Source organism: Silene latifolia, chromosome 10 (genome assembly GCF_048544455.1).
Source record: "Silene latifolia isolate original U9 population chromosome 10, ASM4854445v1, whole genome shotgun sequence".
In the NCBI taxonomy this organism is placed as follows: Eukaryota; Viridiplantae; Streptophyta; class Magnoliopsida; order Caryophyllales; family Caryophyllaceae; genus Silene; species Silene latifolia.
In genome coordinates, this window is record NC_133535.1 from 30,073,487 (window position 1) to 30,088,322 (window position 14,836).

At 37.7% G+C, this 14,836-nt stretch overlaps 1 protein-coding gene across 1 annotated transcript; it reads left to right on the plus strand.

Annotated features, from left to right (window-relative positions):
- Positions 1-184: 184 nt before the first annotated feature.
- LOC141605431 (protein PHLOEM UNLOADING MODULATOR) lies at positions 185-10,361 on the plus strand. The gene is made up of 4 exons (XM_074424193.1): positions 185-714; positions 6,200-6,594; positions 8,227-8,420; positions 9,704-10,361. The coding sequence occupies exons 1-4, from the start codon at positions 401-403 to the stop codon at positions 10,097-10,099; spliced, it is 1,299 nt and encodes a 432-aa protein (XP_074280294.1). The 5' UTR covers positions 185-400; the 3' UTR covers positions 10,100-10,361.
- Positions 10,362-14,836: the final 4,475 nt, after the last annotated feature.

The window sequence follows — 14,836 nt, forward strand, 5'->3', positions numbered from 1 at the left end:
GCAGTTCTGGCAACCTCTTTGCCAGTCCCAATTAGTGCGCAGCATTCCTTTCGAGAAATCCGTGCTTTGTTTGTCATTTATCCTTCATCGAGTGCATGACGCTTTGCAACAAAGCTAACATCAGATCTCTAGTTGTGTTTCCTTTAATATATATCAGTTTATTATTGTCAAAAAAAAAAAAAAAAAATCATCCAGCAAGGAAGTAACTCATGAATTCGATAATTCTGAGCTCATTTTATATCAATCTCGAATCTAGAACGGTTTTGGTTGAAAACCCAAAACGACCCGGTGATCTCGGACATCACCATTGGATCCGACTCAAATATTTATAGTAAACGTTTGACTTCCATAGTACTTTAGTCTCGATCATTTCTTGTAGAGCGCCAAACTCACTCTCTCAATGCGGCGTCCATGGCGGTCATCACCACGCCTCTTCGGCAATGGCGGAGGCTTAGGACTAGCTGCAATAGCATACATAGCAGTAGACTACACTCGAGAAATCTCACCAATATGGCACGCTCGACTACAACCATTACTCTACTCCGCTCTCGCTCTCGCCGTGCTCTCTCGTATCCCCTTTTACACTCATTGGTCTTCCGAGTTCCGCTCCGCTCTCCCCTTTGTTTTCTCCGTTGTCTTTCTTCTCGCTACTTTGCTCTTTGAAGTTCTTTCTGTTCGCTTTGTTACTGCCGTTCTTGGCCTTGATTGGCATCGGTAATTGCTTCGCTTCTTTCGCTTTTTCTTTAGCTAATTTTGGGTTTTTTTGTATTCCCTCCGTCCCAATTATTTGTTTACCTTTGATTAAAATACCTCTTCACCTTGATTGGCGTCGGTATTGCTTTTCTTCGCTTGGACTGGGTTAAATGTTGCTGGGTTTAGCTGATCTCGGGTTTAATGTGCTCCCTCCGTCTCAGTAATTTGTTTAGCTTTGATTAAAATACCCTCAGGATAAGATTATAAGAATAAAAAGTAAACAATTGGCTTGGACGGAAGGAGTAATTAATTTAGACGAGTTTTGTGTGATCTTTTAAGTGGGTTGATGCTTTGATGTTTCTATTTATAGTCGGATTGTTCTAAATTGAATTGATGGAACCAGGTAAATATATGTTTGTGATTTAGAATAATCGATTCTAATTGGGTTTTCTGATTTTACTCCATTTCTAGAGGTTTTGATGCACTAATTTGTTCATCTCTGGTTTTGGTAGTTCTGTTGATTGATTGAAGGTTGGAATTTTAGGGAAGTCCCCATTTTCGTTAATGTCTATTTGAAAGTTTGTGAAATAGCATCCAATCTAAGCAATTTGATACACAATTTATGATTCTATACATAAAATAGGCATTTCTAGACAAAATTTACAGAATACATCATTACAAGCGGGAGTTAAAGTGAATGCATTTAATCATATTATCCTGCGATAGAGATATCGTTTTGGTATTTAGTTATTTAATTGAGCGCTGTCCTTGAAAAATGTCGGATGCATGCTTGCTTAGTGAGGAACAATGCACATACTGTATGGTTTGTTGCGGCTGATATAGAAGAATGGCTTGCATTGGAGGTACTCTAAGCTTGCTAGTGTTGCTACCCAAATAATGAATGATTGTAATTTGTAAGCCTTTAGCATTATGAGTTTTAATGTTTCAGTTTGTCGTAACTCGTAAGCCTTTTTTTGTGACAAGATTATATATATTGTTAAATAAATGTTATATTTTGTTCCTTCAATCATTCTCCACTAACCAAATACGCCGTATCTTTTAGTTCCTTCTGATTGATTACCTTCAGTTAGTTTCCAATTTTAAGAAAACTTAGTAGATAACATAGAAACTCTCTATACTCTCTCATGATAGTAAGGTTGTGCTTTTATATGACTCCTTACAATTTGTTTCTTTTCGTTGAATGAAATTAGAGAAAACTATAATTTAAAGCTAGCTTTTATTTTTTATTTTTTTGGTGGAAATGTAAGTAGTATTAAAATAGGCCCAAAGGGCATCACCAACCGGAATACAAACTCAAGCCTGATACATCTCAATTATCACTAAGGCATACAGACACGATAACACCTAATTCCTCTCAACTACTGTCCTTACACATAAGACCTCTACCAATACACCAAACAATATCCTCTCTTTTTAGCTGCCCTAACTGGCAGTGCTTCAATCTCATCTTTAAATCCTCCTTGACAGCAACAATAAGCTTCTCTGGTCTAATCACGTACATGTCATTCCTGCACACATTCCTGGCCATCCAAATATGATACTGAGTAGCCACAACCAGTGCACTCAATAATAATCTGATGAAACCTGACAATCTTCGTATCCTCAACACTTGTTCTGAACTCACCAAAGTGCTCACCTGTATGTCCAACCACACATTCAAATTGTTGTAACAATTCCTAGAATAGTAACAATCCTGGAAAAGATGTTGATGATTTTCAGGGTGCACTCCACAAAGGTAGCACATAGTCTGACTGGTAACCCCCATCCTGTTAAGTCTGTCCAGGGTAAGGAGCCTCTCCTGCTTCAGTAACCAGATTATAAAACAATGTTTGGGAACATTGAGATGGTTCCAAACAATCTTAGTCCAAGGAACTTTTTGATCCTCATTCCTAGTAAGCCAATCATAACCACTAGCTATAGTATACTCACCATCTCCCCCCAACCACTTATCATTTACATACGCATCCTTCATTTTCTCCTTCACCTCACAAACTTTCCTCCAAGCCCATGAACTCGCAGCAGTAGGCATATAATCCTTCCAACCTCTCGCTTTCTTCGTAAACTTTATCAATCCATTGAATCCAAAGATGGTCTTTTTCTCAGTATATCCACCAAACCACCGCCCTACAAAGAAAGACATTCCATTGTTTACTATCAAACATACCCAGACCACCCTTATCCTTCCCTTTACAAATGGTACTCCAGGCTACAAGAGGAGCTTTGGAATAATTTTCAGTGCCTTCCCACAAAAAGTTCCTGCACAGAGCTTTAATTCTGTCTATGATCCCCACAGGCAAAATAAAAATTTGTGCCCAATACAAATGAATAGTATTGAGCACAGATTTAACCAAAGTAAGCCTCCCTGTATAAGAAATCTTCCTCTTATTCCAGCCCCTAATTCTAGCCACCATCCTATCCACCAGCAAATTACAATCATTTTTAGACAGCCTTTTATGAGAGATTCTGACCCCCAGATATTTAAAGGGGAGGGTCCCTTTCTTAAAACCAGTATATTCAAGAATTGCAGCTTCAATCTCATTAGAGACTCCATTGAGAATCATATCAGATTTCTCATTACTAATCTTCAGGCCAGAAGCAGCAGAGAAACAAGAGAAGGCCTCCATAATAGTCACAATAGAGTTAATGTCACCCTTGCAAAAAAGGAGGAGGTCATCAGCGAACATTAGGTGAGTCAACTTGGTGCCCTTGCAGAGAGGATGGAAAGTAAAATTAGGCTTTATACACACTTCCTCAAGCAACCTACTAAGATACTCCATGCACAATGTGAAAAGAAGAGGAGAAAGAGGGTCCCCTTGCCTCAATCCTCTTTTGCCTTTAAAAAAACCATGGGACTGACCATTGATAACAATTGAATAGGTAGTTGTAGTGACGCATTGCATAATCATCTGAATGAACTGAGGAGGGAAATTAAGACTCTTGAGCATTTGATGCACAAACTTCCACTCAATGGAGTCGTAAGCTTTTCTTAAATCTACCTTCATCAAGCATCTAGGGGAAGCACTTCTCCGCATATATAACCTCACAAGGTCTTGGCTAATTAAAATATTACCCATGATACTTCTCCCTTTGATAAAGGCAGACTGAGAAGAGTTAATAAGTTTAGGTAACACCTCAGCCAATCTAGAACAAAGAAGCTTGGAAATAATTTTGTAGAGAGTATTGCAACAAGCCAAAGGACGAAATTCTTTCACAGAAATGGGATTATCCACCTTAGGGATCAAAACCAAGTTAGTGCTGTTAAGTTGTTTCAGCAGCTTCCCCTGGCTAAAGAAGTCCCTAATAGCATTACAAATATCCCCTCGTATAATATCCCACCCAGCTTTGTAGAAACAATTTGGAATACCCATCAGTCCAAAGACTTTTATCATCGGAATAGAGAACACGGTTTGTTTAATCTCAGCAGCAGTTGGTATAGAGATAAGATGCCCCCAATCCTCTTCAAGTACCAGCTTGCCCTTGGTAATAATGTTAGTGTAAAAGCCACTTGTACTAGCATTAGTACCCAGCAAATCAGTATAGTACTCAACAAAAGCTTGAAGGATATCCTCAGGTTTTTTACACACCCTGCCATTACCATCTTCAATTTGAATGACCTTATTATGAATCTGTCTTTGCTTAATAATCCTATGAAACATAGCACTATTGATATCTCCATCCTTAGCCCAATCACATTTAGCTTTTTGTTTGAGAAAATCCTCTCTTGCCTTAGCTAACATGTGATAACTTTCCCTAACCTGAGCTTCAGTATCCATTAGAACCTTATTATAAGGGTCAGCTTGAAGTTGTTTTTGGTAATCCAGCAAAAGACCATAAGCAATATCAGCATTTCTTTCCACATCAGAGAACAACTCCTTATTAAGCACACTAAGCCGAGGTTTAAGATTTTTCAATTTTTGCACCACTCTATACATACAAGTCCCCTGAAAAGTCTCAGTCCAACCAACTCTCACTATCTCCTTGAAATCAGGTACCCTAGTCCACATATTAAAAAATTTAAATGCTTTCCTTTTCTTCACCTGAGTATCCCCACTCTCTATAATACAGGGACAGTGATCAAACTCCCCCTCAGGAGCATAGTAAGCAAAATAGTCCATCCATTTTGTCATCCAGCCATCATTCACCAACACTCTGTCTATTCTACTAAAAACCCTTGTGTTGCTAGGTTGCTTGTTATTCCAAGTGAAAAACGCACCAGTACATTTCATATCCTGCAGCTCACAGGCATCAATAGTATTTTGAAAAGGCAACACCTCAGCATCTTTAACTGGCAGGCCAATCTTCTCATTAGAAAACAGGACATTATTAAAGTCTCCCAAAATCACCCATGGTTCCACCATATTAAACTGCACTAAAGCATCCCAAAGAGGAACTCTATCTTCAATTTTATTGAATCCATAAACAAAAGTAGCAAAGAAAATATCAGAATCTAGCTTATTTGTCACCTTGACATGAATATATTGAGCAGCCATAGAAATAACCTCCACCTTCATTTTTTGGTCCCTCCACAGAACCCAAATTCTCCCCCCATTATGGTATGTATGATTAGTAACATAAGACCAACCATGACACACATTATCAGCTACTTTATTCAAAGACACAGGTTTTACCCTAGTCTCTAGGAGCCCAAATAGGTCCACATTAGCTTGATGTAGACACCACTTAACATCTTTTTGTTTTAGCACACTATTTAAGCCCCTCACGTTCCAGAATCCAAATCTACTCATGGGAAGACGAGGCTACCCCCCCTCCCCCTCCTTTATCAACCATTTCAGTATTCTTAGCCATTTCAGCATTAAAGTTCATTACAAGTTGACCTTCTTTACCTCCTTGTAATCTTGATTCATGTCTAGTTATCCTTGTTAGAATCCTAGCTGGAGTGAAGGACAATCTCCCACCAGCTGAGCTAGCTTTTATTGAAAGTGATGAATTGTTCTGAGACAAGCAAAAGCAGAAAGAGATAATTCTTGTCGGAACGGAGGCACATTTTATTATTTATGTGCTTTATTTGTTCTGTTCTGTAAATTTTGATATTCTAAGTAAACATCATATTAATGATTATAGTGTCTGAGCTTTGAAGGCATTAATGTAATCTCATTTGTTTGAAAGATTTATATGATTTGTAATCTTTAGTGTGCTTTGAAAATAAATGCTCTACAAACGAGCTTGTGAGTTCATAATTGGTTTCTCATCTTGTGCAGTATGTTTGTGTCAGTGTGGGTAGTCTTGAGTCTTGAATTGAATCTAACCTATATAATGTCACATGTTAGTGTCCTACGTTGATAGAAGAGGGGTGTGTTGACACTTTCCAAACCAATGAGCTATGCCTCCTATAACATATGTTTTTGGAGTGAAACCTCATGTGGCCAACGAAGTGGACTCTCTCTACTGTCCGTATGGCCGTACGAGTGTGTCCCATACTCAAACTTCAAATCTTCTGATTTAACTGTAATCGCACTTGTCGCAGAAACACACTTCCTCTCCCTGACACTGGTCAGTGGCTACTCCTAGCATTGAATGAGAAGCTGCCTCAGACTGTGGTTGAGATTTTACGAGCACACATAGCTGCGCTGCAGCATTTCTTGATGTTGTTTATTATGCTAGGCTTCTCTGTTGTATTTGACTCTGTAAAGGCCCCTGGTCTTGGACTGGGAGCAAGGTACTTGTTCACAATGGCAATTGGTAGGCTATTACGGGCCTTAACTTTTGTATCAACTATTCTGCCATCAGCTCGGCCTTGGTGTGCTGCAGCTCGGTTTAAAGTTCCTGGGCATCCTCATCGTTGGGCTCAGAAATATTACGTTCCATATGCTTCAGATGCTAATGCAATTCGTCAAGTGATAAATCAGGACTTTGCTTATGGTAAGCTTTTGTTAGCTCTCTTAGCAGATTATTTCCAATTTCCTTCTGTTGGCTACTGTAAAATGGTGCTCCTCAAGATACTTAGGGATATTCCCCCTTCCCCCCGATTCAGAATAACTTCTATTTTACTAATAAAGGGTAAAGTGGTGCACTTCAATTTGGATCCTCTCCATTTCCTTTTAGCGGTCCAGATTCCATCCTGGAACAATATGACGGTCAGAATATCAAATAATGGATGATGACATGGGGAAGAAATAATGTATTAAATTAAAGTTATTAGAGGCAAATACTGGAGAGAAAGAGATGAGAGGATTCTAACCCGGTGCACTTGGCACTTTTGCACCATATTTAGTTCACTTTTTAGGCAACTGTTGTATAGTTGACCCGTTTGTACTTTACACTCACTTTTCTAGCTACTCTTGTGTGAGGCTGTCGTGTGCATAACACGCTATTAGTAAATTACCATTAGATGAAATACATTACATGAAATGGGATCGTTGTACACCTAAAACGGTCTCATATATGGTTTTGGGCCACTTCTGTATTGTCTTCCTTTAGTATTGTCCCATTGTTGAAATTGAAGGTATTTATGAATACGAGGGAGTAGTAGTAAAATAGTAACTTGTGCCCTTCTATGATACTAGGCATCAGCATTGTTTAGAAATTTTTCATTGTCCTCGGTGTCAATCTTCGTGGTTTTATGCTTCTATCTTTTGTGAAGTGGCGAAATACTTTATTAACCTCTGAGATTGGCGATTGTGAAGTGGTGTAAGTTTGCGAAATCTTGTTTCTTGATGCTGCCGCTCATGTAAAATGTAACTATAACTAAAGGCGGATCCAGATTTCCGGGGACTGCAAAAATATTATAGCTGTTTTACATAAAAAGTAGGGGTTATTTAACAATAATAATCCAAACTCTGTGTGATCTTCCAATAATAATCTCGACTTCAATTATTCCCGGGATAAATCGTACTATTGATTTCATCTGCTCATAATGCACTATATAACCGGCTATGTGTTCTTCATGTCACACTTTTATTTTGAAAAAAAAAAAATTTCTTAAATCATTAAGGCATTAATAGCAATAACTTTCCTGTTAGTTCTCTACCTTCAGTTTACTAACTTTAGTCCAACGGGTGGAGATGTAGCATAGCATGTTGATTGTTCATCCGACCTACTATTTGGCAGTTGGAGGATGAAGCATAATTCCACATGTGATGGTCTGTCTCTAACCCTACTCAGAAGCCTTGAATTTATAGGTGTAAACTGGCTTGGAGGGTACGCCAATAAATAAATATATTGTAGTATATACTGGAAATATTTTCACACATTTTAATATTTTATTATATAATAATTGTCTATGTATCATAGTAAAATACTACGCCCTCCAGTAAAATACTACTCACATATATTCAAGCAATGTTGCAATTCGAGTGAACAGGAGGGAGTGCTCCACTAGTTTGAGTACAGTTATAAAGAGTTGTGGTGTCTATGACCAGACTCACACGTTGATTAATTGTTCATGGAAATCGCATGGAACTCTGAGTTCATCAAGCCCTTGAGCCACAAATAAATAAACATAGATAATTACAGAACAATGCCCCTTACAATCATGCATCCAATGTTTTGCAGCTGACCCTGGTAAATTAGTTGGTGACTATCGTCCAGATTGGGGATCAATGAGCTTTTTAATTGATTTTCTACGGCCTACGCCTTCTGAGGGGTCCACATGGTACCATCTGCTTACAAAAGCTGGAGGTGGATGCAATGACCTCTTGTACAGCGGACACATGCTTGTTGCTGTACTAACTGCCATGGCTTGGACGGTATGCTCGTCGATTTCCCTCTTTTATTCCTCCTGATACATAGTGTTAGTATTAAAGGAAAAAAGAGAAAAAAAAAACGTTTTTGGCAAGTAAAAAACTAATGGATCAGGTCATTATTTGAAGAACACTGAAACAAAAAGTATCAGACAGAGGTGTCCGGCTTATTTAGGGAAGGCTTATTTAGGAAGTCTGCGGATCTTACTTACATTAAGAGACCTCTAAAATTTGACCAATGCTCGAGAGCAATTAGGGCGTTCTTCCACATCTCTCTAGCTTCTTCTGCATACCTACTTGAGTATCATTCCTTTTCATTGCTTCTTTCATGATTATTGTAAGATTCAGTGGCAGCATAAGAAAATTCTTTTCCTGGCGCCCCTTAAATATTTGGAAGATATTTTCATGTAAAGTTTACATATTCTTAATTTAAAGCTCAAAAAATGGACATGCAATAAAATAGTAGGGCTATTAGCTTTTGGTGTCACAAGTTCACAATGGCTGTACATGCATCCATGATCCGCCATTCTGCTAAAGGTGGGTCACTCAGGGTCGGTTATGGGTCAGATTAATGCCGGTCGAGTCGGGTTTCGGTTTTATCTGGTCAATAACAGTTTCGGGTCGATTAGAGTTCATGTTGTGTAACTGTCAGGTCGGTTCATCATGGGGTTGGGTTTGGTTCTGTAGGAGCCTAGGAGGTTAGGTTATCAGTCTATATTTTATGGTATGTATTTGGTTTTTGATCAATAATTTCATGTTAAAAGGATTTATAGGTGTAATTATTTTAGTGTTAAGTGAAAACAAATAAGATGAATGTAAATTGGCTTATTTGGACGACCATTAATAGTTCGTTATCGGGTCATGCATCGATTTGAGTCAATATCGTGTCATGGGTCGGTTTGGGGCGGTTTAGGCCGGGTTCGAGTTGTAACAAACAAGGTTGCTTTCAGTTATCAGGTTAACCTCGGGTCGGGTCGGTCTCGCCGTCTCGTATCACCCAGTTTAGGGTTTTATCATGTCGTATTTCTGGCTGTTCTGGTTGGGTCAGCTTTTGCCAGTTCTACGTACTGCTAGCAGCAGCAACAACAACATTACACACATTGTGCAAATGTCAGTTAAACTAGTTGATAAAGTCGCTTAGTAATAGTTGTGAGGTGCGTTCGAGATCCAGCAACATCACAATTACTCTGGTGGCTCCTGTTTAGACCAAAACAAATGACATGAATACATGATGCACTTATTTGAATGATGCTGATCCCTTGATCCCATCACAATCTATATTTTTGCAGGAAGCATATGGAGGCTATAGCTCAGCTCTAGTGTGGTTGCTAGTCCTACACAGTGCACAGAGAGAAATCAGAGAGCGCCACCATTACAGTGTAGATTGTATTGTAGCTATCTATGTGGGCATCCTCTTATGGAAGATGACAGGTTTTTTATGGTCATCAAAGAACCTCTCTAAAAACAAAAAGCTTGTTAAGCTAGATAAAATCCATGGCAAACTAATCCAAGCTGCTAAAGATTCTGACATGGAAGGTGTTCGGGAACTCCTGAAGGAAGTGGAGTTAGACAGTCAGAAAGAGCAGAAAGTCAATAGCAAGTTATTGTGGTTGTTCCCTTTGGTTACTACTATCTCTACCTTCACAATTGTTATTTTGGCATTCACCCATACTAGTGACGGGTAATGCTCTAGTTCTATGTTAGTTAGATTTAACCTGTAACTTGTTTTATGTAATTCCTACCACTTGTATTGTGTTTTCTGTAATTTGATTGCCTCCCTGAGATTTGTATCAAGTAAGCTTAGCCCTCATAGTTCTATGTCTCTAGAGAGAATATTGGGACTGCCCTTACCGAGGCTTGGATTCTAGGCTGCCAGGTCCAAATGTTGTAAACTTTTGTACTACATGTATTCTGATATTGTATGGAAGTGTCACTTTTGCCTTTAAACAGTGGATATAGTTGGTGTTATCGGATAAGAAGACTGAGCATCATTGATGTATAAGTTTTTGTTGATTTCAGTCTCTGATTTGATGTAGTTTTCTGGTTTTTTTAACGGTATGAGTGTAACATACGTGTTGTGTCTGTGTGAATGATTTCATTCTTTGCTTGTGCGTTACGGAACTTATCCGATTTTTGTCACCTATAGGCCTGATGAGTGATGAGAGAGGTGTCATACTCTCATGTACTTCATATCAGACGTTTGAGACTAAATTGTGGTCATACGCTTGAGAAAAATGCCCTACAAACTTTGTTTGGACAAGAGTCGAGGGATTCCGAGTTAAAGGGAGCACGATGGAGAAAAACGCTATTAGGTTAGTATATATAATAACGGTAGTATATTTTCCAATTATAAATCCTTTGCGACCCAAAAAATAATATTCTTTCACTGTTCCATTCACCTTGTTTATCCAAACAAGGGAGAAAGTCTTCGAACATGAAATACAGAGTCTAACGAGCTACTATGAGTAACCGTTTCCACACCGAGACTGCGCAAGTTGTTTCATATTGAGGGGCAGTTTCATTAGATATTTGACTTGAAAACTCGAAAATAAATCTTTTGTTATAGAATAAGAAATAGAGAAGAAATAGTAGAGAGAACTTAGAGAGAAATAAGCAAATCGATTGAGAGAGAGGTAAGAGAGTTCACTATTATTCATCTCATATGGGGTATATATAGTACATAGATGATGGGTTTATCAATACCCTAGTTACATGTATAATGGTTATAAGCCCAATGGACATCCATCTAACTAATGTTTCATAACACTCCCCCTTGGATGTACATTACTGAAGAATACGCCTCGTTAAAATCTTACTAAAAAAACCCTGTGGGAAAAACACTAGTAGGGAAAAAGAGTACAATATTCCTCTAGCACGCAAAGGAATAAGCTGCCTCATTAAAACCTTTCTATGGAAAACCCAGTGGGACAAAACCATAGATAAGGAAAAAGAAATCTGACGCGTCACACTCCCGATGATTACATCAGTTGTAGAACGTCAATCCAACTCATGATGTGACAAACTTTCTCGATCTTGAAAATAGCTGTCATCGTACTTAATCAACTTGATAGATGTCTTCAATTAATAGGAGTCGTTGATTGCTTCAAATTTCATAATATGAAGATAGTAATTCATAACGATTTTTGCGTCTTCACTTCAAATAATCTTGTCACTTTTGTAATACTGCACCTTTTCTTTGAATGGTCATATCATCAACAATAATATGTGCATGCATATGATATGTGACTAAGTTCTAAACTATATGATATGAATTAATGCAATGATGTAATAGAAGAATAAAATGCAAATGCTTAACTTAGTCTATGTATATGCATATGATGACTCGATAATGCAAACTGTACAGTTTTATTTTCAATATCCATGATTTGAATGGATTTCAGGTTTATGAGCTCATAACCATAAGTATATCGACGGTCAAATAGACTTATAAAGTCCTAATTCAATGGCAATTAAATAGTGCGCGCAAATGTGTATCCGTTTCATATGGATATACTTTTATGATCATATAGTAGAATTTGTAGAATCAGTATTCTTCATATATTACACTGTAGGTGTAATTTAATATGATAAAACTTCTTTTGTTTTACCAACTTTTCACTTACTTTCTTCCCCTAAGGTGGTAAAAACTATATTCAAGATAGATTGCAATCATTTACATAACCACCTTAGAATCCGATTTCTCATATCATATATAAATGAGATACAATAGTGGGCATTTTGTAAAATCATAAAATATTTTGGGGAGTAGTGAATAATGTAACTGGCTCTTAATGTGCTGAATCAAGACGCCCAATTTAGAAGATCATCAACTTGTTCACATGATAAAAATCAAACTGTGAAATGTAATTGCACAATTACTCGTATTTTGTTATATGGTCTTCAAGCCATTAAAGCAATATCAATTTGTACAATTGAATTTATTAGGTATTTTCAACCTCGAGTATTAACGTGGAACGTCAATGTTTAGATCTTCGAATATCAATCATACTCAAATTTAGTGTAGTCTCCTGTTGTAATACGGAGTAATATAATGCTACACAGAAGAGTTTTGGCACATTATAAGCTTTATGTTTATAATAAACGGATATAGTAAAACCCAAATGAACTCAATGTTACATCAAAGTTCTTTAAGCACATATTGATCATATATGTCATTTCATGTCAACTTTTGATAGTAGTTTGCAAGCAATGTATTATAATCCTCCATATTTGTGGTTGGATATGCCTTAATATGTGCAATTGTGCACTACTGAGTTGCCAAACTAAAGTTGGATGCTAATTTATGGTTAGCTATTATATCGTATGTGCTCAAAATAGTTTATCGTCATCTCGCCAAATATATGAATTGTTATATGACACATTTAGTGTCTTAGGTAAATTGGCAAGAATTAATATCCCTCTGGGAAATATGACGAATGATAAATAATTAAGTCAAAAGAAATTAGAAAATATGATTTCCAATGAAAAACTAAGAGTAAGACTACTCCATAAAAAAAAATTAGTCTCTCATTAAATTTATAGGAGACTCAGTCACATTTTAGAGATAGTGAACTGGTATAAGGTTGTTTTGATAGAAGGTCATCCCACATTATTATACTATTAAAAAAAAAACTATTTCACATTAATGTGATGGGATATTGTATCCCTTATAATGACATGAGACTCCTTAACATGGATTGATAAAAGATTGTCTTAAATTATAATGACTGGTAAGAGATCGTCTCATGTTAAATAGATACGAGATGTCTTACATGAAATAGATAGGTGCTTGTCTCAATTAAATAAATATGAGATCTTCTTGAATTAAATAGATAGAAGATCGTAAATTATAATGACAGGAGACCGTCTCACACTGAACGGACCGAAGATTATGTCAGATAGGAGAATGTCTCATATTATATTGATAGAAGATCGTCTTAAATTAAAATGATGATCGTTTCAAATTAAATAGATATGAGATTAGATAGAAGACCGTCTCACATTAAACTGATAGGAGACTGTGTTATATTAGCAACAACGTGAGACTGCCTCTTCTTAAAGTGATACCCCGTCTTAAATTATGATGACTGGTGAGAAGTATCTCATATTAAATAGATAGAAGATTGTCTCACGTTAAATAGATGTAAGCAATTGTTATACTTAATATTTCGTAAAATCGCTAATACATCCAAGTATATCTGGTAATAATCTTTACCGTAATCAAATAATCTAAATAATATAAATAAGATACTTAACCATATGATAATAGGGTCGAAGCCAAGGGAAGCAGAGGCAACCAAAAGGACGGAGTTTATGATAATTCGGTGGTTTGTGATGGAGTATTTCGTATGGGGATTTGTTTTGGAGAGTTGGGGTGGGAAGTCGGTTAATAAGATAAGCTGCAGTGGAGAAGGCATAGGGCCAGAATGTGGTTGGTAAATGGGCTTGAGTAAGAAGGGCGAGTCCGGTTTCGACAATGTGTCGATGACGTCGCTCCGCAAAACCGTTGTGTTCAGGTGTGTGAGGAGGCGAGGTTAAGTGGGTGATGCCGTCATTGAGAAGAGCAGGGGTTAGTTTCTTGTATTCACCGCCATTGTCGGAGTAAAATTGACGGATAGGTTTATTAAAGTATTTTTCGACAATGGATTTAAATTGGTGGAAAATAGTAAAGGTGTCGGATTTATTTTTAATAGGGTATAGCCAAAAATAGTGACTAAAATGATCGACAAAAATTATGTAATATTTAAATTTGTCATGGGAAAGAACAGGGGCGGTCCAGACATCCGAATATACGATGTCGAGGGGAGAGGTCGATGTGAGTGTCGAGATAGAGAAGGGCAATTTTTGACTTTTATTCATCAAGCATGAATTACAATGACTGAAATTGGAAATGCGGAAATTAAATTGTGAATTAAGTAATTTGAGGGTTGCATTGGAAGGGTGGCCAAGACGGTGGTGCCACGAGCTTGAGGTTGCGGAGAAGGCATGGGTTGTGGATGATGGTTGCCACTCGTAGGTTCCTTCACGGAATTGGCCCTGAAGAAGTGTTGCTCCCGTCGAGATGGTCTTAAAACAAAAAGAGGAGGGTGAGAATAAAGCAATTGCATTATTATCCTTACAGAATTGCGAAACAGAAATTAGTTTACGAGATATAGTGGGTACAACTAGAACATTATTGAAAATAAGAGATTGAAAGGAGAAGGAACCATGATGAGTTATGGGAAGAGATGAACCATCTCCAATGACAAGATCGTCGGGTCCAGCATATGGAGCATGGAGGGAGAGTGTAGCGAGGTCATTGACAACGTGGTGAGATGCACCGCTGTCAATTAGGTAGGAGGAGGAGGGGTTGGACGAGGCAGTGGCTGTGTGTGCATAGGCACGGTTCTTCCGTGGGGTGGGAGGTGGAAAAGTGACGTTAG